Genomic DNA, 24,950 nt, shown 5'->3' on the forward strand with positions numbered 1-24,950 from the left:
TGAATTTAGTAAAGTAGCAGGATACAAAATTAACACACAGAAATCTCTTGCATTCCTATACACTAACAATGAAAAATCAGAAAGAGAAGTTAAGGAAACACTCCCATTTACCATTGCAACAAAAAGAAAAAAATATCTAGGAATAAACCTACCTAAGACGGCAAAAGACCTGTATGCAGAAAACGATAAGACACTGCTGAAAGAAATCAAAGACGTCACAAACAGATGGAGAGACATACCATATTCTTGGATTGGAAGAATCAACATTGTGAAAATAACTATACTACCCAAAGCAATCTACAGATTCAGTGCAATCGCTATCAAATTACAAATGAATTTTTTCACAGAACTAGAACAAGAAATTTTACGCCTTGTATGGAAACGCAAAAAACCCTGAATAGCCAAAACAGTCTTGAGAAGGAAAGACAGTGCTGGAGGAATCAAGCTCCCTGACTTCAGACTATACTACAAGTCTACAGTGATCAAGAAAGTATGGTATTGGCACAAAAACAGAAATACAGATCAATGGAAAAGAATAGAGAGCCCAGAGATAAACCCACACACATATGGGCACCTTATCTTTGACAAAGGAGGCAAGAGTATACAATGGAGAAAAGACAGCCTCTTCAGTAAGTGGTGCTGGGAAAATTGGACAGCTCTTTCCTTTCTGGAAAGCAAGTCATTGTCTGTTCTGAAAGCTTTAATGGGACATAAAGACAAGCCAACCTGCTGCAAAGCCTGATGGTCCAGAGGACGGCCAGCCAGCCAGCCTTGGGGAGTAGCTGGGGAGGTGACAGATGCTGATGAAGAGCATAGCCCACAGTGTTGTCACCATAAAGTCCTGTCATTGCAAGTGCTATGGTGTAATCATTACATTTTGTTGCACTGGTAAATACTTCTGCCCCAAAATGGACCTATATGGTTTTGTTTACTGTAAGTAAATCAAACAAAAGGTTGTTGGGAAACAACTGTGACCTAGTTAATAGCTTTATGTGTTGGCTCTCCAAAGGGATTTACCCAGCTTTGGTTCATTAAGCACCATTAATGTGTCAGAATTCTATTTTACAAAGATACTCTCTCAATTTTAATTTTATTAAACATGATGATGTCATAATGACAGCTAATTTAATCTTCCTCATTTGCTTCAGATAGTGGAGCAAGACAGACAAATTAGAAATCCTCTTTCTCCTAAAAGACTATCTGTGCCTTAAAGATGGCTTCTTCCTATAGTTTCTAGGATTAGCTGAGTGCATTTGACCTGTTTTCTCTTCAGTCAATAGCACAGCTTCACCTTCCAATCCCTGCACACTCCCGTCTTCATAACATCCCGGATTCTCCCTAGCAACGTTAAATACAGCAAGCATATGAAAATCTGCAATTGCTCTAACAATATTGTTGCCTGTGTTCAATATTTTCACTGTCTACAGTTGGAGAATTCTTTGGAAATGAATGAGGAAGGACGAAAACCACGGCCAGGAATCTCAGATTCCACCTCTTCTGTTTATAGACAATCTTATGGTTTTATATTCTTTACCTTTCTTCCTCAACTCAAACCTCTTCTTAGTAGAATTTTTCCCAGAGAAATCAAAACCAGAAACTGTTGTAGTATACCCACCTGAAAAGCACAAAAATAACTCATACCTACTAGAGTTTTACTTAAATTCTGTTTTTCACCTTCATGGAACTTTTCTTTCATAAGCCTACATGGCTGCAGTTAGAATAATTTCAGAAGAGAAAAACTCCTGCAAAATCATCCCAAGAGATTTCATTCATTTTCAGAGGGAAAGGTAACTAATATGGAGGTAGAAAAAATAATCGGGCAGAAGAAATGCTTTATGACGGGGCGCTTACATGCAAAAGCAGCAGCTTTGGGAGAGCAGCTGTGGAGGTCACTGTGACCTAGCCTTCATCATTCCCCAGTGAGAGGAATGATTTATTATTTCAAGATCTAAGAAAGGATTTTGAGTTAATATGTGCCACATTGTCTAGTCACTGAGAAAATCACAAGAACCAATTTTATGAGGGACCCAACATCCAAAGTTTGATAACTCCCTGTGTCACCTGGCAGCCAAAAACAGAGGTCTGACACTCAGCTCTTCCTCTCTCAGCTCTACTTGTCTCTATGCGAGATCTCCCTTTATTACTTGTCCCCGTACTGAAAGCTGTTCCCAGCATCTCTTTCCTATCCTCGGGCTTTTCTTCCACCCTGTCCTTCCCTTACCTCTCCCTGCAGCCACCCCATGATCACTGATGGCCTCCTGCCAGTGAAAATGGATCCACTTATTCTGCAGTGGGTCCGTTTAATATTTATGTCTAGGACAGCTACCTGGAATATCTGCAGATACACAGATCTGATAAACACATCTTCATTGAGCTTATATAACTGATTCATTCAATATAATGTATTTTTACCTAACCTACTAGAGCTTGACAAGCAATTCAAGGTTGGCATTCCTGGAGAGATCCTGGGGTTCAGGTATTGTTATCACACCAATTTGAATGTGTGGTTCAGGTTATACTTTAACTTGGGTTACAGGAAGAATGGGGACACAGCGGGAGATTATAGGTGCTTTTTCTTATAAGGGATGTTGAAAATTCAAAATCATACCTATTTTTCTGTACAGAAAGGTAATTTGGATTTGCTTTATGTTTACTTGTTCTGAAATATTTAGAATCTTTGATCAAACCAGTCAAGGCTAAGTGGGTAAAATCCTGTTCCTGGCCTTTTTTCAACCTGCGTCCCATTGCAGCTCTTGCAGCCCCTGCCGTGAGCGCTGGCCGCAGTGCGCTCCTGCTCCTTTCAACTCCCCCTCCTCTCTGCCAGCCCTTGTTCTTCTTTCTCTTTTCCAATACTTGACAATAAATGAGTTTCAGGCCTCCATCCTCAACCCCGGTTTGTCTCTCCCTCATTTTCCTTCTCATTCTCCCTCTTGCCCATAGTCATCAACCTGAGGCATGTGGTCCTCCAAGTCCACAACCCTAATCCTATCATCCCTGTATCCCACTGCCTTAGCTGTTTTCCAGGCCAGCTAGACTCGTTCAGCCCTTGATCTTAACCTACAGTCATGTCAAACTATACTATCAGGCAGTCATGCCCTGAATTTAGTTTCCTTTGTATTTAACTTTCAACTAGCATGTATTGTGTGCCTCTTACCTGTCATGGTCAATGCCAGGGCCCTGAGATGCAACAGTGAACAAGGGAAACCACATAACTCTGCCATTAAGAAGTTTCCAGGCTCTACTACAGCCCTCTTGGCTCATGTTGTTCCCTGAATCTGGAATGACCACTGTCTACCCACTCATCCCTGTTTCTACATGTTCAAGTCTATCCTTTCTTCAAGGCCCAGTTCACTGCCCTCTCTCCTCCTTGAAGCTTGTCCTCAGAACCTCTGGTCAGAAGTCATCTCTTCTGCTACTCAACTCCTCCTTGTTGTGCTTCTTTTCTTGCGTTATAGGCACTTGAGGATTTTCTTCTGTCTCTCTTTTCAATACAGACTCTCTAAAGGCAAGGGCTGGGGCTTATGGGGCTTTAGAAGAGCTGGGGCTTTTCCTCTTCCACAGCATCTAGCATAACGCCATCAATAAAGTTAAATATGCAATTAATGTTTGCTGAATAAATTCAGAAATTAATAATAATTTATTTAAATTTTCCTCAAATGTGTTTTGGCCATGTGTTACTCCTTTTTTAAAAATTGAAGTATAGTTGTTTTACAATATTGCATTAGTTTCAGGTGTACAGCAAAGTGATTCACTTAAATATGTATATATTTTTTCAGAATATTTTCCACTCTAGGTAATTACAGGATATTGGGTATCATTCCCTGTGTTATATAGTTTGCTCATCTATTTCACGTATAGTAGTTTGTATCTGTTGAGCCCATAGTCCTAATTTATGTGCCCCCTTCCTTTCCCTTTTGGTAACCGTAAGTTTATTTTCTATGTCTGTGAGTCTGTTTCTGTTTTGTATATAGATTCATTTGTATTATTTTTAGGTTCCACATATAGATACTATCATATTTGTCTTTGTCTGACTCACTTCACTTAGTATGATGTTCCCTAGGTCCATCCATGTTGGTGCAAATGGCAATATTTCATCATTTTTTATGGCTAATAGTCCATTGTTTGTGTATAGGGGTGTGTGTGTGTGTATATATCTATCTATCACATATTCTTAAACTAGTCATCTGTTGATGGGCACTTGGGTTGTCTCCTTGTCTTGGCTATTGTAAATAATGCTACTATGAACATTGGGGTATATGTATCTTTTTGAATAAGAGTTTTCATCTTTTCTGGATGTATGCCCAGTAGTGGCATTGTTAGATCATATGGTAGCTCTGTTTTCCGTTTTTTAAGGAACCTCCATACTGTTTTCCATAGTGGCTGCACCAATTTAACTCCCCACTAACAGTGTCGGAGGGTTCCCTTTTCTCCACACCCTCTCCAGCATTTATTATTTGTAAATTTTTTGATGATGGCCATTCTAACTTAAGGTGTGTGGTGATAACTCATTATAATTTTGATTAGAATTTCTCTAATAATTAGCTATGTGGAGCATCTTTTCATGTGCCTGTTGGCCATCTGTATATCTTCATCGGAGAAGTGTCTCTTTAGGGCTTCTGCCCAGTTTTTAATTGGGTTGCTGGTTTTTGATATTGAGTTGTATGAGATGTTTACATATTTTAGATATTAACACCTTGTCAGTTGCATCATTTGTAAATATTTTATCCCATTCCTTGGTTTGTGTTTGCATTTTGTTGGTGGTTTTCTTTGCTGTGCAAGAGCTTTTAAGTTTGATTAGGTCCCATTTGTTTACTTTTGTTTTATTTCTTTTGCTTTGGAAGACACATCTAAGAAAATATTGCTGCAATTTATGTCAAAGAGTGTTCTGCCTGTGTTTTCTTCTAGTTTTATAGTATCCAGTCTTATATTAGGTCTTTAAACCATTTTGCGTTTATCTTTGTATATGGTGTGAGGAGTGTTCTAATTTCATTGATTTCCATGTAGGTGTCCAGCTTTCCCAGTACTATTTACCGATGAGACTGTCTTTTCTCCAATATCTATTCTTGCCTACTCTTTCATAGATTAATTGACCATAGGTATGTGGAAACCTGTGTTTTAAAATTGCATGTTTTTCTTCTTCAACATCAGGTGTAGTAGTTATGATCTATCATGCTATCCTTAAGTAAAATACACATTGAGAGCATCTAAATTGGCATGCCAAGTTACAAAACATTTAAATTATTATGTGGATGTAACAGATTCAATTATTCTTGGACTCTTTTGAGAAAGCTGCCTTTAGCAATGATTCACAATAGTAAACAAAAGATTAACAGGAAAATGGCCTTTATGACACTTAATAAATGTTTCCAATTAAATTCAAGGATAGAATTAAGTATAATACCTACATATAGAAAAGCAACCTGTGACCTGTTTACAGCTTCAGTGTATTCTGTTAAGATACATTTACTCTACATATGAGCTCAATGAAGAACGAAGTACCACTTAACATGAGAACTGTTTTTATAGTTATATCATTTGGGCCAGTTGTTTCAGATACCTTTTTCCCCTTCAAAACCATTAAACAAAGTCACTAATAAATAGAAAGGCAAAGTCCCTTCCTCTCCCTTTCAATTGCCAGTTAGTGGACTTATTAACGAGCAATAAAAGGTCTGAAAGGCAGGCAGCTTAAGAAAGAAAGAAAAAGAAGTGACGAAAGATAATTTGTGAAGATAGATTCAGATCCTAGGCAACTCAGATTGAGCTTCCCCCATGTGCTGTGTGGGCCATGATCACTGGAGTTGAAAGCTCAATTTCTTACTTGCTTCTTTAGTCTTATCCAAAGAGAAAATTGGATTTCTACAGATTTCTTCTGTGCAGAGCAGTTCTGTGAAAGCTGCTTAGGTAGCAGCTCTTTTTTGGCAGCCTTTCACTCTTAGAATAATAAACTACAACCAAAGCCAAGCATCTTAAACTCTCGGACAAAGGATCCTGCCCCTCTTAGCAGGTAACATAATCCAGGACCCCAAAGAAATTCTAGAAACATTTACTTTTTTTCCCAAATATTGCTCTGATTCAGACAAAGAAACTTGACAGTTAATTTGCTGTCAGGTCACTGCCATCTGGTTTGTGTGATGTCAACATACTTTTTAGGTAAATTGACTTTGATTTGCTTGAATCAAGATGTATCCCCACTCTGTATATCTGTATAAATAGCCCTCAAAGCTCAGAGTCTGAGAGCTAAAAGCAGTGAGTAATGATAACAATCCCAAATGCCCTCTGTAGAATGGAAAATGCTGCAGACTGCTCAGTGCCAGTAATTTTCATCTAAAACTTTCACTTTCTTCATTTCCTATAACATTGTAAAAATAAAAGATCAGGTTAGACGTTTGTCATCCTAGTAAACCAAGGTAATCAAACCCTTTAAACATCAGCCGGGCCTACCACCCAAATGATATTCTCTAATCTTCCTCTTCTTTCCCTTTACAAAATATTGTCTGAGTTATAATATGTTACTGCAAAACATTGTGTGCTAATGGGTTTCTTTCTGCTGATTAACAGGTTTTGGACTCGGGGACAGTGAAAGAATATAGATCACCACGTGCATTGGTGCAAAATACAAAGAGCCTATTTTACAAGATGGTGCAACAACTGGGCAAGGACAAGGCTGCTGAAACAGCAAAATAGGTGAGCCAGCTGCAGGGCGTTGTAATTAAAGTTCTTCTCCATGGTTCACTCCTCACAGTCTCCACCAGGGGTCTGATAACAGGCACTCTGTGCCCTTTTCAATTGTAAGCCTCCAGAGACAAAGCTTCATGACTGGATCTTAACAACATGTGGCAGGTTGAAGGCAGGTCTGCTGACAACCTGCAGAAGTGGTGGGAGTGGGATCAGGATGTGTGTACACATATGTGCTGAGAGAGAGATTTTGAATTGGATTTTCCACACGTTTGGAGTTGGGTTCAGATTCCTATAGAGCACAGAGCACTGTCATTTTGCAGGCTCTTTACATTTCATTCCGATTGGTGCTCAGCATATTTGTGAGGCAAGTGCTGTCAAGGAATAGCTAGGAAATTTGAGAGTTTAAGGAAAAAATATTTGGAATATTTTGGGTCTAGGAAGATCTACCATGGACAGGTGTATGTTGCTTCTGTTTTCTAATTTGTAAGGAAAACTGCTACTTGATACTGTCACTTTATCCCTAATAAAGGGATAGAATTAGAATTAGGTCCATTTGCCTATGCTTCCTCTGTCTTCTGGAAGATGAAATTGTCATCAGGATACATTAGGAATTCACAATACTTTAACACTATAGTCTGAATGGTGCTTGGTGCATTTTCACAGAGATGAGGTGTGTGAAAGCACTAAGCACTCTATATGGTGTGAGAAAGGTGCTCGATGAATGACACTCAGGTCACATGGCATCTTCCTAACAAGTGGTAACTACAACCTGATTTAATGGATTTAGCCATTGTCATCCAGCTGCCTGGAGTGCTTTCTGGAACAAGGTGGGAGTGGGATTGGGATTGATGGAAAGATAGAAGAAGGGAAGGAAGGTCTGGCATTCTTGCCCCTTGAGACGTGTGTCTCAGGTTGAGATGAGGCTTCCAGCTGTATGCACTGAGGCTTCCCCATCAAAACTTTATCTCTGGGTATTAAATTATTGGTCTATTTTTCCTTCTTCATACTTTTCTGCATTTCCCAGATTTTCACTTGTAAGTATGAGGGTGAGTCAAAATTATCTGCACTCTGGCTGTAGAATTTATTTTAACTTTGGAAAAGACAAATACATCATTTTTTGACATAATCTCCTTGCTTTTCTTTTTTCTTTTTTTTTTTTATAAATTTATTTATTTATTTAGTGGCTGCATTGGGTTTTCGTTGCTGCGCATGGTCTTTCTCTAGTTGTGGTGAGCAGGGGCTACTCTTCATCTCTGTGCACAGGCTTCTCATTGCGGTGGCTTCTCTTGTTGTGGAGCACAGGCTGTAGGCGAGTGGGCTTCAGTAGTTGTGGCCCATGGGCTCAGTAGTTGTGACGCACAGGCTTGTGGGATCCTCCCGGACCACAGCTCGAACCCATGTCCCTTGCACTGGCAGGCAGATTTCTAACCACTGAGCACCAGATAAGTCCCTCTCTTTGCTTTTCAATACACTTGGTGCATCTGTCAACAAGCTTTTGTATTCCCCCTCATTTAAAAATGTTGCAGGTTAAGCTGCGAGCCGCAAATGCACTGCTGTCTTCACTTCTTCAACAGAAGTAAATCCAGCTCCTTCTTGATGGCTAACACTTGATGCAACCTTCCTTGAGCTTCTCTACCCATTCATATACACTTCTCCACTACAAAACACTTTCTGCATACTGTGCACAAAGTCTTCTATAAATAAGGGCACCAGGTGCACCCCCACACCACAAGAAACAAATCACTGCACGCTGCTCTTTCGTGACAATCACAAGTAGGGCATCCATTTTTGCTCACACCACAGTTGCAAATGAACTGATGTAACACGTTCACACCTGCACAGCAGTGACTGAGGAGACAGTAGCCTTGAACAGAAAGCACTGAAAAGACAGTGCGGCCAACAGAAGTTTTAATATAACCAGAGTGCGGATAATTTTTGACTCAACCTCATAGAATAAAATTACTAAACTTACTTGTGTAATATTTAAAATATCTCTTAAAGAAAACATATCCCATTATCTAACAGTACTTATTTTTTATTTTATTTATTTTATTTTTATTATTTTAATTTTGGCTGCACTGGGTCTTCATTGCAGCACTTGGGCTCATCATTGCTGCATGTGGGCTTCTCTCTGGTTGCAGCTCCCAGGCTTCTCTTGTTGTGGAGCATGGACTCTAGAACACACAGGCTCAGTAGTTGTAGCATGCAGGCTCTAGAGCCTGCAGGCTCAGTATTTGCGGCACGCTGGCTTCTCTAGTTTTGGCTCACGGGCTTATTTGCCCCTTGGCATGTGGGATCTTAGTTCCCTGCCCAAGCATTGAACCTGCATCCCCCGCACTGGAAGGCGGATTCTTAACCACTGGACCAGCAGAGAAGTCCCTAACAGTACTTCTACATGAAAGATTTTTCTAAAATGAAGCCTAAGTTCCTCTGTCACTGTTTCATCTCAATCCTCCTTAGAAATGAAGAAATGCAGAGCAGTACTTTCTACTGTTCATAGTGTAGGAAATGGCCCAGGGTCACAGAGCTGGCTGAATAGTTAGCAAAGTTGGACCTCATGCCTAGGTTTAGGGACAACAAATTCTGTGTTCTGAACTTTTAGTGAGTATTTATATTGTATGCAAATGTAGAGAAGCTGCACTTGGAGCCCTACATTTTTTTATGCTTGAAATTCACAGAGTACGTTTATCCATTGGAGGGTCTCCCAGCAGAGCTTCCCTTCTAAGACCTGATAATCATTTGTGATTTCCTGTATAACCTAGTCACAAAACAGCCGGGAATCTCCCAAATCCTTTTGTTCTTTTGACCTTAGGTGTTTCACATCAAAGAGAGGTGCCCCATCTATTGTCAAAGTCTTCATTTAGAAAGTGTGTTCTCATTATCTATTATCAAGACATTGAGTAATGAGAAATAAATCACAGAATTATAGATCGGTCCAGATAACAGAAGATAATAGGGTTCAACACCTTCATGTTACAGGTGAGGAAATTAAGGCCCCTTAAAAGGAAGGTGGCCCTATACATATAACGAATGTTATGCTAGTTTGCAGCAGACACAGAATTAAAAATATTTTCTTTCAGTAAATGTTTTAAATCAAGTGTAACATACATACAAAAGCAGATATAGGTCATGGAATTAGAAATCTTGTGATTCCTGGTCTAATAATCCTGCACCTACTTTAACAGTATTAATAAGTTACATTTGTGTAGTTCTTTATAATTTATTTTACACAGTTCTTACATGTATGATTTCACTTAACCCTCATGGTCCTTTTTTTATCTCATGTCATAGATAAGGAGGTTAGGTCAAAGGCTCACCTAAGGTCACAGAGCTGGTCCAGGGAGCACAGATGTTGAGTTGCTGGAGGAGGCTGAGTGCTGCCCTAGGTACTGTGTTCTGTGTCGAGTCTGAGAACACTGCTCCTTTCATGTGGTAGCCAAGGTGGAGCCAGTCACCCAACTTTATGGGGTGGCAGAACATCACTCTTGGATTTCAGTCCTACCACTGGCTCAGGTCACCTCTGCAGAAAGAAACACATATCTTGATTCCCATCCCAGCTGAATATCTTCTTGACATTATCTCTGCATACTCTCTGTCCTCTTAGGAGAATAAGTTGTCATATTATCAGTTTTTTTAATGTGCAAGCGTCAGATATCAATGCATCATTCAGAGCTATAACACCAGAAGGATTAGCCTAAATCAATAAGCTTTGCACTCGAACATTTCATTCATCTGCAAAGAAAACTCAACATCTGGGAAAAGGTGCTTACAAGTTGCATTTTCTTGAACACGTTGTTCAAGAAAATGTTGGTACAGGTGAGCTGAATCACTGTTTGACTGACTCTTTTAGATGATCTCTGAAATAAATAGTAGAGAAAGTACTTTCTAGATCTATAAAGCTGCAGGGTGCATTAGTTTTCTAGGGCTGCCATACAAAGTACCACAGAATAGATGACTTAAACAGCAGAAACTTATTTCCTCATAGCCCTGGAGGCTGGTCATGGTGTCAGTAGGGTTGGTTTCCTCTGAGGCCTCTCTTCTGGTCTTGTAGATACTGCGTTCTTCACATGCTCGTCCCTCAGTGTGTGCCTGTGTCCTAATCTCCTCTTCTTATAAGGACACCAGTCTATTAGATTAGGGCCCACCTATATGACTTCATTTTAACTTAATTGCCTCTTTGAAGACTTTGCCTCCAATTACAGTCACATTCTGAGGTACTGGAGGGTTTAGGACTTCAACATATGAAATTTGTGGGGACACAGTTCAGCCCGTAACAAAGGATGAAAGCTATCATTCATTTTCTTCCGTGATGAAGTAGACCTAATTGAGGGTTTTTTGAAGTTTGTTTGTTCCCAGTGTGTAACACAGGTGTCATTTTATCTATTCATGAAATCACCTGATACGACCCAAAAGTTATGAAATCCTAATATCCTAGATCTAGGAACCTGGACCAGTTTGAGTAGGTGGAAGAGGCGCTTAGCAGCCACATGGCCTTATGTCTCAAGGTCTCTGAGCCTCAGGGTCCTCACCTGTATGTAGAACAGGGATTACAGCATTGCCTGTCACCCATTTATTAAAGGGATCAGATGAGAGAGTAGATGCTTAAGTGCTTTGAGATTATAGAGTGTTTTACAGTATAAAAGCTGGACGATTTTTTTAAAGGCTGTAGACTGAACACTTACCTCCCAATAATTAAAAAAAAAGTACCCAGCAGATTGGGATTGCCATATATACATTACTAATGAGAAACAAAAATGAAATTGTACACTTTAAATATGTGCAGTTTATTGTATGTCGATGGTATCTCAATAAAAGTTCTTTAAAAAATGTGCCCAGAATTCTTCTAAATATCTTTAGAGACTAAATAAATTTTATTTTTAATAATGAATTTTTATACAAATGATACACCTAATACTACAAAGTTTAAAACTTTACTTTTTTAAATAGGCTTTTAAAATTTATGAATGAAACCTAAGTCACTCTCACTCCTGTCATCACAGAGCTCATCCCCGAGGGTGGGGTCTCCAGCACCATTTTTGACTGTTCTGTTGACATGTTCTGTGCATCAGTAAGAATTTGTGCATATGTGGCCTTCCTATTTTTAAGCACAAATGATAGCTGTTCCTTGCTGTTTTCATTTAATATCTCAGATTATATCAATGCATCTAGTTACCTCATTCTTTTTAATGGCCACATAGTGCTATGTTTTCTCCATTCCCTACTTCTCATTTTCCCTTCTAATTAACTGTTACAGTTTTATGTTTTTCCCTCAAAGAAGGTCTCAAATTCACTTACTACTTGTATTCTTTTTTTATAATTTATCACTTTTCACTTTTTTATCTTTAATAATTCCTCCTTTCCTTTGGTTTATTTTGTCATTGCTTCTTATTTCCTCAATGCGTTTGGTTTTGTTCTTTCTTGTTTAGCAATATAAATATCTTAAGGCTGTGAATTTTTCTCTGAATACAATTCTAGCTATATCCTGTAGGTTCTGATATGTAGAGCTTTCATCATAGTTAGGTTTTTATTTATACATTCTGCAATTTTGGTTTTCATTTCCTCTTTGGCCCAAGAATTATTTGAGAAGGAGGTGTTTACAATTTCTAGGGATAGAGGACTGTTTTTTTATGTTTGCTTCTTTTCTAACGTACTCTTCATTTTACTCATTTCATTGCCTTGTGATAAAAAAAAAAAATGTTCTCTGTACTATTTCTACCCAGAAACAGTATTTATTAATACTTATTTTGTGTTCTAATATATAAGTAATTTTTGTGAGTGTTCCTTGGGCATTTAAAAAGATGACTATTGTCTAAGGTATACAGCTTAATTTTTAATTAGATTGATTTCATTAATTACAATAAGTTTTTTCTATTCTAATTTATTTTGGTCTATTTTCCATGACTTGGACTTAGAGAGGTGAATTAGTCTCATATTATACCAAGTTTCACTTCGTAGTTCTTGTTATTTTGTTTTGATAATTTTGATGTTATGATTTTTCAGGCCACAGATGTCCATGATTTGGGTTTCCACTATAAATTATATTTTCCATTATTTTAAGGTCTCTTTCTTTGATTCATTTAATATTTCTGGCTGTGAATCCAAAGTAGTTCAAAACTAAAATTGAGTCCCCTGTTCTCACTTTGTTTTCATTTGCCTGATATGTCTTCGATTGTCTTTTAATATCAGATTGTAGATGTGTCTCCTGCCATGGCAAGTAGTTAGGTTTAGCTCTGATTTAACCTTAACACTTATAGGTATGTTTAATCTTAGTTCTGTTGTGTTATGCTTTTGGTGTTAAGTGTTCTCTTGCTTTTTTTTTTAATTTTTTTAAGCTCTTTATTGGAATGTAATTTCTTTACAGTCTTGTACCAGCTTTTGAGGTTCACCAAAGTGAATCAGCTGTATTTATACATATATCCCCTCCCTCCCGTGACTCCCTCCCTCTCTCCTTGTCCTGGCCCTCTAAGTCATCAACCATCATCGAGTTGATCTCCCTTTGTTATACAGCAACTTCCCACTAGCTATCTGTTTTACAGTTGGTAGTGTATATATGTCTATGCTACTCTCTAAGTGTTCTCTTTTTTTCAAAGCTCTTAATTTGTAGTCTGTAATTTTGGGGGGTTTGCTCATTATTTATATGAATTGCTTTAATTTCTTCTAGGAATGCTTTATTTCCTTATTATTGACTGCACACTATAAACATTAACAATGTATTTCTCTTTTATTCATCCTACCACCAAATTTTAGTTGTTTAAATAGTTTTTCTTCTACTGTTTACCCTCAAATCTTTAAAAATACTTAAACCTCTATTATTTTACTTACTTGTTTTAAATTATACTTTTTCCACCTCTTGGTTGGCTAAAGTTTGTCCTCTAGTATAGTGTTTTTTATACTTTGGGTTGTGACTCATTAGTGGGGCTATGAAATCCATTTAGTCATGACTGGCATGTTTTAAGGAATGAAATAGAAACCTGAGACTCCTTTCAGGATAGATAGATAGATAGATAAATACACACACACACACACACACACACACACACACAGTGAATCTGTACTGGGACTCAGAATAAAGTTAAATGTATTTACTATTGTGGCTGGCAATACAAATGAAAGGTAGAAAACAAGGTTCTCTGTCATCTTAAAGGAGAGTCCACTGGAGTTAGAATCCCTGACTTATTGTAAATATAGTTAACTCCTGAACAGCACAGGTTTGAACTGCACAGGTCCACTTACATGTGGATTTTAAAAAAATAAATAAATATGTGGTGAATAACTACGCGATCCACAGTTGGTTGAACCTGTGGATACGGAGGATGATTGTAAACATATACACAGATTTTTGACTGTTCAGAGGGTCAGAGCCCCTAACCGCAATGTTGATCAAAGGTCCACTGTATAAGATATTTACATGCTGCATCTCTAATTTAAAATAACTTGTTCTTCTTTCCTGAATGCTTAAAGGATTCTTTCTCTATTTCAAGGGTCATTAGTTTCTCCTAGGACCTCATGTACACTTGATCTCTAGATTCAGGTCATTTATTTCTTTGTGTTTACTTAAATTATATCTTTGAATTTGTTTGATTAGATTCTTCTCTTTACAAATATCTATAATGTATATACTGTCTGTCCTTTGTCTATTTTATAAAGCTATTACCGCCTTAATCTTTTTAAAATTGTTATTAATTTACAATTATTTCCCTTGCATTCTTAGTCCTATCCTCCATGTCTCATATTGTTTGTTCAGCAGTGACTACTCTTCTTTATGCTGCCTTTTAGAACAATCATTTCTTTGATGTTTTCATTTTTCTCTTCCATTTCACTTTTGGCCTCTGTCAACTCATATTTCATCATCTTCTGTTGCAGTGCCCTGTTTTCCAGTCCTCTCAGATGTCTGTTGTCCACAGGTTGACTGTTGTACATCATTTGCTTTGAATGTATTGCATTATATTTTTGCATAATTTTTATCTGTTCAATGAGTATTTTTTCATCCATCATAAGCTTATCTTATTCCCTTTCCTCCTTTTTTTTGTTTGTGTATTTTACAGCTCCTGCACTACTTTTTTAATGTTGTTATCCATTCTATTCACCTTTGAATTTAGTGAGCTTTTCCTAGACCATATATTTGCAGGACAGCTGTGGCTAGGGCATCATTTCAGGCTAAAGGGGATTCTCTCTGCTTAACACGGGAGCTCCTCACAGCCCAGAGAAAGAGAGTGTGTGTATATATGTACATAAGTGAGTGAGAGAGAAATTGAGAACACATATTCACTTAGCCTGAATTCCTCCCTAGCCTACAGAGATAGGCAGTCAATACTGCTTGCATTTCTGAATCTCTCCTCCTAGGACATGACCAGTGTATATGCTTCAGGGAAAGATGGTGATTCTATATGATTCCTCATTGGCACGCCTTAGAATTTGCTAGTTAGTTGGAAAACTATGCTCTCCCATGATTGCTGAGATCTGGTCCCAGAGAACCATCTCTCTGGATCCAGTTGCTTAAGGCAGCCTATTTCCAAATGACATATTTTGTCATTTGGGATTTTAAATGACTTTCATAAAATAGTGGGCTTATTTTTTAATTTCCAAATATCCTTGCTGTTCAGGGTGATTTCTGAAAGGATAAGGGGAAGGAAAATTCATTATTCCATTAAGTTAAAAGCAGAAATCCTCTCTAACTTTTCAGCACTCCTTAACTTTGATAATATACCTGCCAGTATGTACACAAAGTTAGACCTGCTTTAAAGATGAGTGTGAGGGTTACTAGGATTGAGAATGAAGTTCATTGAGAATGAATGCACAGTCTTGAGCCAGAATTCTACATGATTTGAACCATCGAGTGCTGGTCTTTATTCATGCAGGAGAGCTTTTATTGTTCTGTTGCTTTTAGTAAGATCTAATTCCATGATGGTGGCTTTATTGAAGAGCTGGAGTTTTATACTAGTCTTAGTTTCAACATACAATAGAGGAACTATAATGAACAAACCCAAGAGAAGGAGAGGAAGAGGGTCAAGAGATCCACCACTTGCTGGTCCTAGGTTCTGCTTACCTGAATTTGAGCTTTTTTTGGCATCATCTCTTTTAATCTTCCCAACTGTTCCGAGCTGGCATCATTATCCCTCAGATGCAAAAACTGAGACAGAAGGGCCTGTGTAGCTTCTCAAAGTTACAGCTTAGAAAGTGCTAGTAATCTTTTAGCTAACTCTCTGCCTACTTGATTACCATATTCACTGAATTAAATGTGTCTCAACTTAGACTCTGGACTTCTATGAAGATAAAATCAAAAGATCCACAAAAGGGCTTCTTAGATATTTTATTTTCATCGTTCAAGCCGGTTGATGCTGCTACTTTCTGTGGACTAAGTGACCCCCATCTCTGAGCAGAATCATAATCCATACCCAACACTTAGTGTGTTTTCAACTTGCAGTTTGTAACCATCAGTGAGTTCCTAGGAGGCAGGTCATTGTCTTGTTTCACAAATAAGGCAGCCAGTGCAGAGAGAGATTAAGTGATTTTTCCAGGGTCAGCAGCGGTCCCAGGAGAGGGAGGTGAGACTAGGCCTCTGCATCCCAGGCTCAGCCCATCCACGAGGACTCTGCTAACAAAGCTTCAGTTGTCTCAACTCCCTGCATAACCTGCCCTGTGAAAAAGATGCCTTCTCTCACTTGTGTTGTCAGCCAGAAGGTGGTCTACACCATGGCAACAGATGAGAGAAAGAAAGATCAAATCAAGGATTTTATACACAGGAAGATCCTTTGTAGTATTCGGTTCAGGTATTTCAGATCATGAAGTGAAGATCATTTTGGTTAAAAATTGCTAATCATGATATTTTATTTATAAAAAATTACATTGAGAAGGGTTATGGGAAAAGGAACCCAGTGCTTTTGAGAGAAATATCAAGCATTGGAAAATGAATTGCCTTTTGTTCTTTTAGCTGTTTTTAGTTTCATCATGAGAGCACATAAATACATAACTTCACAAAATATGGCTGGTTTAATAAAATGGAGGAGGGAGATGCTCTGCCATTAGCTTCCCCCACAAAGGCCTTATTTTTAAATACTTCCATTACAATGGAAATACAAGCAGCCTCAGATTTCACCAGTGGGGCCCAAGCATTCTTGGAGCGTTTATTTTTCTACTTAAGTGACATTTAAATATATAGCACTTTATATTCAGTGCTGTTTTGGGTGTAGCAGGTATGCAAGCAACAAGAGAAAAAAAAAGTACGCTTAATATGAAGGTGGGTGTGTCAGTGCTTTTCTGTGTCATATGTGAAGTCCATTATCTCTCATGATAATTTTATTGACAGCACCCACAAATGTACTTGCAGTCAGGTTTTGTAAAATCTGTAATCATATGCCTAAGCCACCCAGCTCGTGACACAAGTGAGCCTCAGATAGATGGGACGTTTTCTGTTTTAAAGACTCAAACAAAACATCATACTCTTCTTCGGGGTAAAAAAATTCACTTGAAGTCTTTTCTCACCCAAACACATTCAGAGATAAGGCCTCACAAGCCTTAACATTATTTCATTTTATTATGTGCATTGTCAAGGAACTAAGATATGATACAGCAGCTAAGAACTGATGATTGTGGAACAGAGAAACTTGACAGCATTTCATCCCCATTGTGTTCTGACTATACATTTATCAGAAAACTTATATCTCTTCCAGTTCAGGCAGAAATTGGTAGAGTTCAAGAACTCAGAGGTTTGGCAAAGAACTGTCTTATTATTTGGTATCATCTTCCATTTTAGAGAATTTACTTTGTTGAGTCATTATTAAAGCTTTTGATTTTCTTTTCATTCTTGTGATCACATTTCTATAGGCCCTATAGCTGCTTTGCTGCACAAATTAAACGCCAGGATATTTCATACATATATGCCAGTGTTTCAATGCTTGTCAATCAGAGTTTATAAATTACAGGGATTACAACCTGCTATTAACATCCAAATCTGTTGTGTTCATTTTATGTGTGAAAGTGAGAAACCCTCATGCAGATGCAGGATTTCCCAACCTCTTTGTCACCTTGTTTTTAGTTTATCTCCAGGTTTTGAGTCAGTAAAAGGATTTTGCTTATCGGTTTAATGTGGTGATAAAACATATCTGTGCATCAGAGTGATCAGAACTCCAGTGGGTCTACAGGCTGTTTGGCATTAAGCCCAGCCCCACTGAGGGTTTTAATGGGGCTACTTCCTCCACAGAATAAATACACCCCTGTTTTTTTTTTAAATTGTGCCTCCACTAGTGATATGATTTGTTTCACATGAAGAAGTGGACCTAGAAATACATCGCCTTAGGGAAAAGGACATTAAAAACTTTTAAACATGCTGTTTTTGTCTTTTTTTTTTCCCCTCAGGTGCGCATCAAAAGGAGATAGCCAGATATCACTCACAGTGACCCTGTGGTTATGAACGCTTCCAGTGGACCGCCTGCAGCCATAACAGATTTGAGTCAGCACTGTGATTCTACCATGATGTCAAGTTTATTCCAAAGGCATTTTTCCAGTAGTTTAACACCAGCAACAAATATTTACACATACAATATGTTAATTTGGATTTTTTTCTCCAACTTCACCCAATGATTTCAAGCTCTTGCAAAAGCATTTATTTTGTTTATTTATATGTTATACTATTTCCTTTCTTATCCAAATTGGAGGTGCAGTTCATCAATAAAAGCTGTCTACCAGGTTTTGTGCCTTAAGAGATTCCAGAGCCAAAGCTCATTTTCTAAGGTGTAAGACAAAGTTGTCACAGATTTTTTTTTAAACTGTCCCCAGAATTACATATTACTTTCCAGTTATATCAGGATTCTACTGTGTGAAGCTGCAGTTTTGTGTCACTACTTCCTTTAACATAACTAGGATCCATTTTTTTCCACAGAAAGACCTCTGATTTAAATACTGGAGAAAACTAATAGGAAAAACAAACAATATTCTCTAGTTTAAGTGACATTATAGGAGAGAGAGGTGTCCTGCTCCAAAAAAAAATAAGATATATGGTTAAAATACAGAAGGACAATATTTAATTAGATGTTCTAACACAGAAGGGAGAGAAAATATGCTCTCTCAAAATAGGAGCCCTTCTACGGGATTTGATAATGAAGGACAGACGTGTGCTAGACTATCTTCTAGACAGAGGATTTTATTTTTTTACATTTTTTTTATTGTGATGAAATATATATAACATAAAATTTGCCATATAACCATTTCTTAATCACAGAATTCAGTGGCATTAATCACATTCACAATGCTGTGCAACCATCAATGTCTAGTTCACTTTTGATAATATGTTAGTACTATTCACTTTATTTCTGCAGAGTTAGTTTGGTAAGTTTCATTTCTCTAGGAGTGAATCTGTTTCCTGTGAGTTTTGAGCCTAATTGGCATAAAGTTATTCACAGTATCTTATATGTTTAATCTGTCAGCATCTCGAATTGTGTTCTTTTGGCTTCTTAGCTTTCTTTGAGCCTTCTCTTTTTCTATGAATTATCTTGCATAACTTTCTCCTATTAATTTTCAAAGAATCAATTTTTTGCTTGATTGATGCTTTCTGGTTTGTTTTATAGTTCATCATATTATTCTTTCTTCCTTCAATTTTTCATTTACTTTGAGATTTTTTCCTCTAAATTCTTAAATTGGAAACAGATTTATAACTTTATTTTTCTAATATAAGTGTATAAAGCTGACTTTTTTTTCTAAGATCCACTTTAGCTACAATCTACAAGTTTGAGTTCTTACCAAATAGCCATAGAATTGTGTATTTTCTAATTTCTAATTTAATTCATTAACTGTATCTTTTACCCATGAGTTATTGGTAAGTGTAATGTTCTCTAAATTTCAAACGCTAATGGATTTTTTCTATTAGATTGAACCATGTGGAACTGCTAACATTCAACCTTTCTTAACCTATAAAATGGCAGTTTCATGTGGTTCAGTGTAATAGTTTTCTTTTGTTATTAATATATAACTTAATTTCATTTTGGTCAGATAACATTAGATTGTGGATTTTAGGTCAAAGATAACCACATTCACACAAAAAGTCCTTGTTTCCACCATTTTGCATTTTATTTTGGGATTTTAAAATGTTATAAGTATGTGTATAACCAATGATTTTCCAGTAAAAATCCTCCCCAAGTACTGGACTGTTTTTTGACACCTGTTGCAGGTTGGTTCTCTGGATGCAGACTCAGGTGGAGTTTAGTGTCGGGATGCTTATTAGGGGTGCCCTTGGGTCAACACTTGTGGAATCAGGAGAGAAGACACAGAAAAGGGCAGAGGGAAAAATCAAGCTGGAACACTGCGCAGATGACCTTAGCTGACCCCTTGGGGGCTCTGGAGTGGAGATGGCCCTTCAGGGTTGTCCCGACACGTCCACTGTCCAGGCCTTTATACGTCCACCTTGATGGGTCCTTGCATAGAGGCTGCCCCCAGAGGGGCTGGAGGTTTAAGATTGCCCCCTGGCAGCACTTCCAGCAGCTGGGGGAAGAGTCCTTGAAGGGAGGTCCGGACAGCACGTCTCCACGCCCCCCACAGCATGTGTCACAGCTGCACAGGTAGATGATTAGGATGTACTGTGGCAGAAAACTCTTGGTGACTGACGTTTAAGTCAGAATGACAAAGTGGTTCTCCCCAATACCATGTGGTCTAAAAAAGAGGTAAATGTCCACGTAGGGAAGATATCCTCATTTTCTAGGGTCAGCCTAGTTTTCGCCTCTTCTAGGAAGCCACCTTAAGATTAATCATCATTCTTGGTAAACTGTATTTCTGTAATACCCTGAGCACCTCTCACATGTTAAACTGAACCCTGCATACTTGGTTTAATGTCCTATTGTTGCCATCTGGAAATATTTAATTTTTAAGCAAGGGACCCTGCTTTTTCCATTTTGCTCTGGGTCCTGTAAATTCCATAGTCTGTCAAATTACAAATTACAAGTCTATTTCCTCACTAAACCATGAGCTCCTAAAGACTTGGAACTGTGCCCTATTCACTTTTTAGTTACATTTTCCAGCACAGTGTCTGTCCCATAGGGGGTGCTCAGTAAATGTTTGCTGAATGAATGAGTGAATGGTTACTGAGAAGAAACCTTCCTTCTAAACTTTATACTTTTGGAATGTTAAGAGGTGCCTGGGATAACAGAAAGCCCTGGTTTTGGAGTCAGTCACACTGATCTGCACGCCAGTTCTTTCTCTGCCACTTGCTAGCAGTGCACGTGCCTAAAGAATGTATTGTCCAAGGTGGGACGCTTGAGAGTGAGTGGAAAGCAATAACCAGCCAAGGTGCCAGGACAATAAACTGGCACCATCCTTGGCAAAATTCCCTCTGGTCACCCCATAGCCAGGTAGCCTCAGTTAAGTGCTCAATCTCTGAATCTCAGCTTCATCTGAAAAATGAATATAGTTTCTGCCCTTCAACAGTTGCTTTGGTTGGGACGATGGAAGAACCAAGAGCGTCCAAGGAAACAAAGGATAGAATCATTGACCTTGGTGATTCGTGATCACCAGGAGGGGAGAGCAAGATAGGTGGATGAAGGTAGGTGTGTAGACTGTAGAGGTGTATTTGAGGAGGTCCTCATCTGATGACCTAAACCAAACTGTTCCTCCTTCACATATAATTAAAATCAAACAAGCACATGGGGAGGAGCATGAGCTCTGAATCAGCCTTCCAGGGACAAATACTGAGTCCTCTGGGCAGTGGCTGGGTTTGGATACAAGTTCTACTCCTGCTAATCGTGGTCTCTTAAGGTTGGGAAGCCCACTGTGCCTCAGTTTCTTTGTAATGTGCAAATGAGGATAGTCTGTTTCTCAGAGGGCTGTTGCAAAGGTTAGCTATGACAGTGACACTCACAGTGTGGTCTGTGTGCTAGAGCCAGTCCACGACCTGCTTGTAACTAGGTCAGAAATAAGTACAGGAATTTCAAAAAAGCTATAAACGTGTAGCCCTCTGATATTGCAGTGACATCCAAACTCAGGTTGGGTGGAATCTTGACCAGGCCAGAGAGCAGTCTGAGTGTTGCACTTGCAGGAGGAGGTGCACGTGGTTGAGCTGCACACTAGCCGTGCACAGTGGGATCACTGATTAGTTTGCAATGGGCCAAAAATGTAAAATTAAACTGATTCTTAATCCCGGACAAGTGAGAAACACTGCTTTAGAACAATGCTGGATATGTGATTAACTCTCAACACTACCGTCTTTACTAATTGTTACCACGATATTAGGCCATACAGACTTTCAAAAGGCCCACTAAGCATTACCAGTATTTTTAATAGCATTAAAAATTAAAAATAAAGTTCCTGCACAAGGTTAGAGTTTGTTTTTTTTTTCCTTAAGTCTAAAAACAATACTGTGCATATGTTTACACTGACACTATTCTTGAATCAACAGCATGGTCTTGATGTTAAAGAAGGTACCTGGAAAGCCACTTTTAAAACCCTTCAGAGAACACAAGATGTTATGTGTAAACTGTTGATTTTCCTTTAGAAATGCAAAGAATGTGGATTAACTGAGCTTTTGTTTTTTAAATCTAATGTTCTAAGGAAAATAATCTACCTTTTTCAAAAACTAAAACAGCAATGTGTGTGTTGAAAAAATGAGAAAAATATATGTTTATTTGAATTTAGAACTAAAAAAGAACATTAATAGAAGGAATACCATGCCCCAGCCCTATGAGACCTCCATCTACACTCCAGGCCCATCTAACTTGACTTGGGGGTCAAATTGGGATTGTATGATTTTTCAAGAAGAACAAAGATCAAGACTTGAGGTACACTAGGAATGTTTTACAGAAAGCTTACATTGGACAGTTTTGACTAAAGTCACTCTTTCACTCACCAACCATGCTCATAAAACTAGCCAATTCTCAGTTATACATCCCAATAGGCAGAAGTTTTGGATATTTCAAAACTGATCCAAAAGCTAATCATATTTAATTTACATGAAAAACATTTTTAAAAGTACATTTTGCAGACTACCTACACAGAAATTAAAATGAGTCTCTCTGAGATGGATTTTATGTCACGTTTGAAATGATATAGAAACAGTCAACAGAGGACTGAGGATTTTAAAACTTTCCATCTTATAGCACAACTTTTTTAAAATCTGTGAGTTTATACTGATTCTAATAAGCTATATGACAGATAGGAAAGGAAAGCTTTTTTTGCACTAGGATGCCAACTAACACATGTAGAAAGATTGACAGAAAACATGCCATATGGCAGCCATAATTATCTTAAATAATTCATACAAAAGTCAATATTGGCTGATGAATGAATATAGTGTGATTGTAAGGTGGAGGGAGATGGAATTTTCATAGCTTGAAACCATCTTCCAGGTTAATTAGTTCATAAGCGAGGAATTGTATCTTTAAAGTAGAAAAACCTGGCAGACAGCACCCTAACCAATTTTTCAGAGTTAACATTACCAGTAATGGACTGACTGATATGATACCTTTGCCTCTTGATGTGTGAGGTAATGACAATATCATTTCTGTGGTGTTCTTGCCCCTATCCCCAAAAGAAAAAAAAAGCGTAGCCTAAATCAAATTGACAAGCCAAACACATTCTACAGCACAACTGGCCTGTACTCTTCAAAAAAATGTCAGTGACAAAGGTTGAGACAAGTCTTGTCTCATCAGAAAAGTTACAGATTTGTGAGACTCATCTGCACAGCTCCCTGCAGGCTGCAGGGCTCCAGTCTAGCTTAGAGTAAAAGCACAGAAATGTGCACAGCCTCACCAGGGAGCATGTGAAGAGGAGGTGCTTACTGCCAACAAAATTAGTTTTCACAGAGGTGGGATATGGCATTAAATGATTTTTTTAAAGGAGATAATAATGCCAAATGCAGAGTCACCTATGAGCCAAATTCCCAGGACTCTGCAATTCACTCCATTGTTGCTGGAAGGAGAAGCCCCCATGGGGTCCCCCTGTGTTCTGAGCAGAGGTTCTGCCTATAGCAGAGCTGCAGTGAGGAGGGGATGCCTACGGCCTCCAGGGGCAATTAAAACACAAATCACTGCTCATTTCTGCTCAACAGACTATGTGTTCTAGTGTAAATTCATTTTCTCCGGAAGATTCTCTTTTTTTCCTGCAATATATAGATATTTCTACCTGGAATTACACCAATCAAGTTTATTCTGGTATGCTTTTTCTTGATATGAAAACAGACCAGGGACTTCCCTGGTGGTCCAGTGGTTAAGACTCCAAGCTTCCAATGTAGGGACCATGGGTTCAATCCCTGGTCGGGCAACTAAGATCTCATACGGTATGGGGTGTGGCCAAAAAAAATTGAACGACTCCTTTTCATTATTCTTAAAGACTTGATTTAACTGCTATTACTCTGCCACTAACAGACTTTTTTTTTTAAAGTATATGGAAATTCTTTTTTTTTAATTATTTATTTATTTATTGGCTGTGTTGGGTCTTCTTTGCTGTGCGCAGGCTTTCTTTTGTTGCTGCAAGTGGGGGCTACTCTTCATTGTGGTGCATACACTTCTCATTGCAGTGGCTTCTCTTGTTGCGGAGCACAGTCTCTAGGCATGTGGGCTTCAGTAGTTGTGGCTCGAGGGCTCAACAGTTGTGGCTCATGGGCTCTAGAGCACAGGCTCAGTAGCTGTGGCACATGGGCTTAGTTGCTCTGAGGCATGTGGGATCTTCCCAGACCAGGGCTCAAACCCATGTCACCTGCATTGGCAGGCAGATTCTTAACCACGGTGACACCAGGGAAGTCCCTAACAGACTTGATAAGAAAGCATCATCGCTGCTTTGATGCTACTTGTATATGTAGTAACCAAGCCAACACACAAGCACTCAGGAGAAGGTTAATGATCCTAAAATTCCTTTCCTCCAGTTAGGAAGCCTTTTCAAGAAAGTTCACCTTGGCAATTTGAGAAAATGCTGAGAAATAGAGATGTCTGATTTCACCTAACATCTCTGGTCACTTTAAAGTTCTGCTGAAATCTGCAGATTTCTTTTACTAAATATTTCCAGTTTTTCTTCATTTGTTGTTTTATAGCCTATGCAGTGAAAATAATGAAATAAAAGAAAAAGAAATGAAGGAAACAATAGCAAAGATCAATAAAACTAAAAGCTAGTTCTTTGAGAAGATAAACAAAATTGATAAACCATTAGCCAGACTCATCAGGAAAAAAAGGGAGAAGACACAAATCAACAGAATTATAAATGAAAAAGGAGAAGTAACAACTGACACCACAGAAATACAAAAGATCATGCGAGACTACTACAAGCAACTATATGCCAATAAATTGGATAACCTGGAAGAA

At 38.3% G+C, this 24,950-nt stretch overlaps 1 protein-coding gene across 1 annotated transcript in view; it reads left to right on the forward strand.

The window, feature by feature from the left end:
* LOC130835712 (ATP-binding cassette sub-family C member 4-like) overlaps positions 1-18,190 on the forward strand; it is a 153,346-nt gene extending 135,156 nt beyond the window's left edge. The window contains exons 30-31 of the mRNA XM_057707474.1: positions 6,559-6,684; positions 18,034-18,190. Of these exons, the coding sequence (XP_057563457.1) occupies positions 6,559-6,684 (126 nt within the window). The 3' untranslated portion in view covers positions 18,034-18,190. The remainder of the gene's footprint in view (positions 1-6,558; positions 6,685-18,033) is intronic.
* Positions 18,191-24,950: the final 6,760 nt, after the last annotated feature.

The sequence above is a fragment of the Hippopotamus amphibius genome, chromosome 14, assembly GCF_030028045.1.
Source record: "Hippopotamus amphibius kiboko isolate mHipAmp2 chromosome 14, mHipAmp2.hap2, whole genome shotgun sequence".
Lineage (NCBI taxonomy): Eukaryota > Metazoa > Chordata > Mammalia > Artiodactyla > Hippopotamidae > Hippopotamus > Hippopotamus amphibius.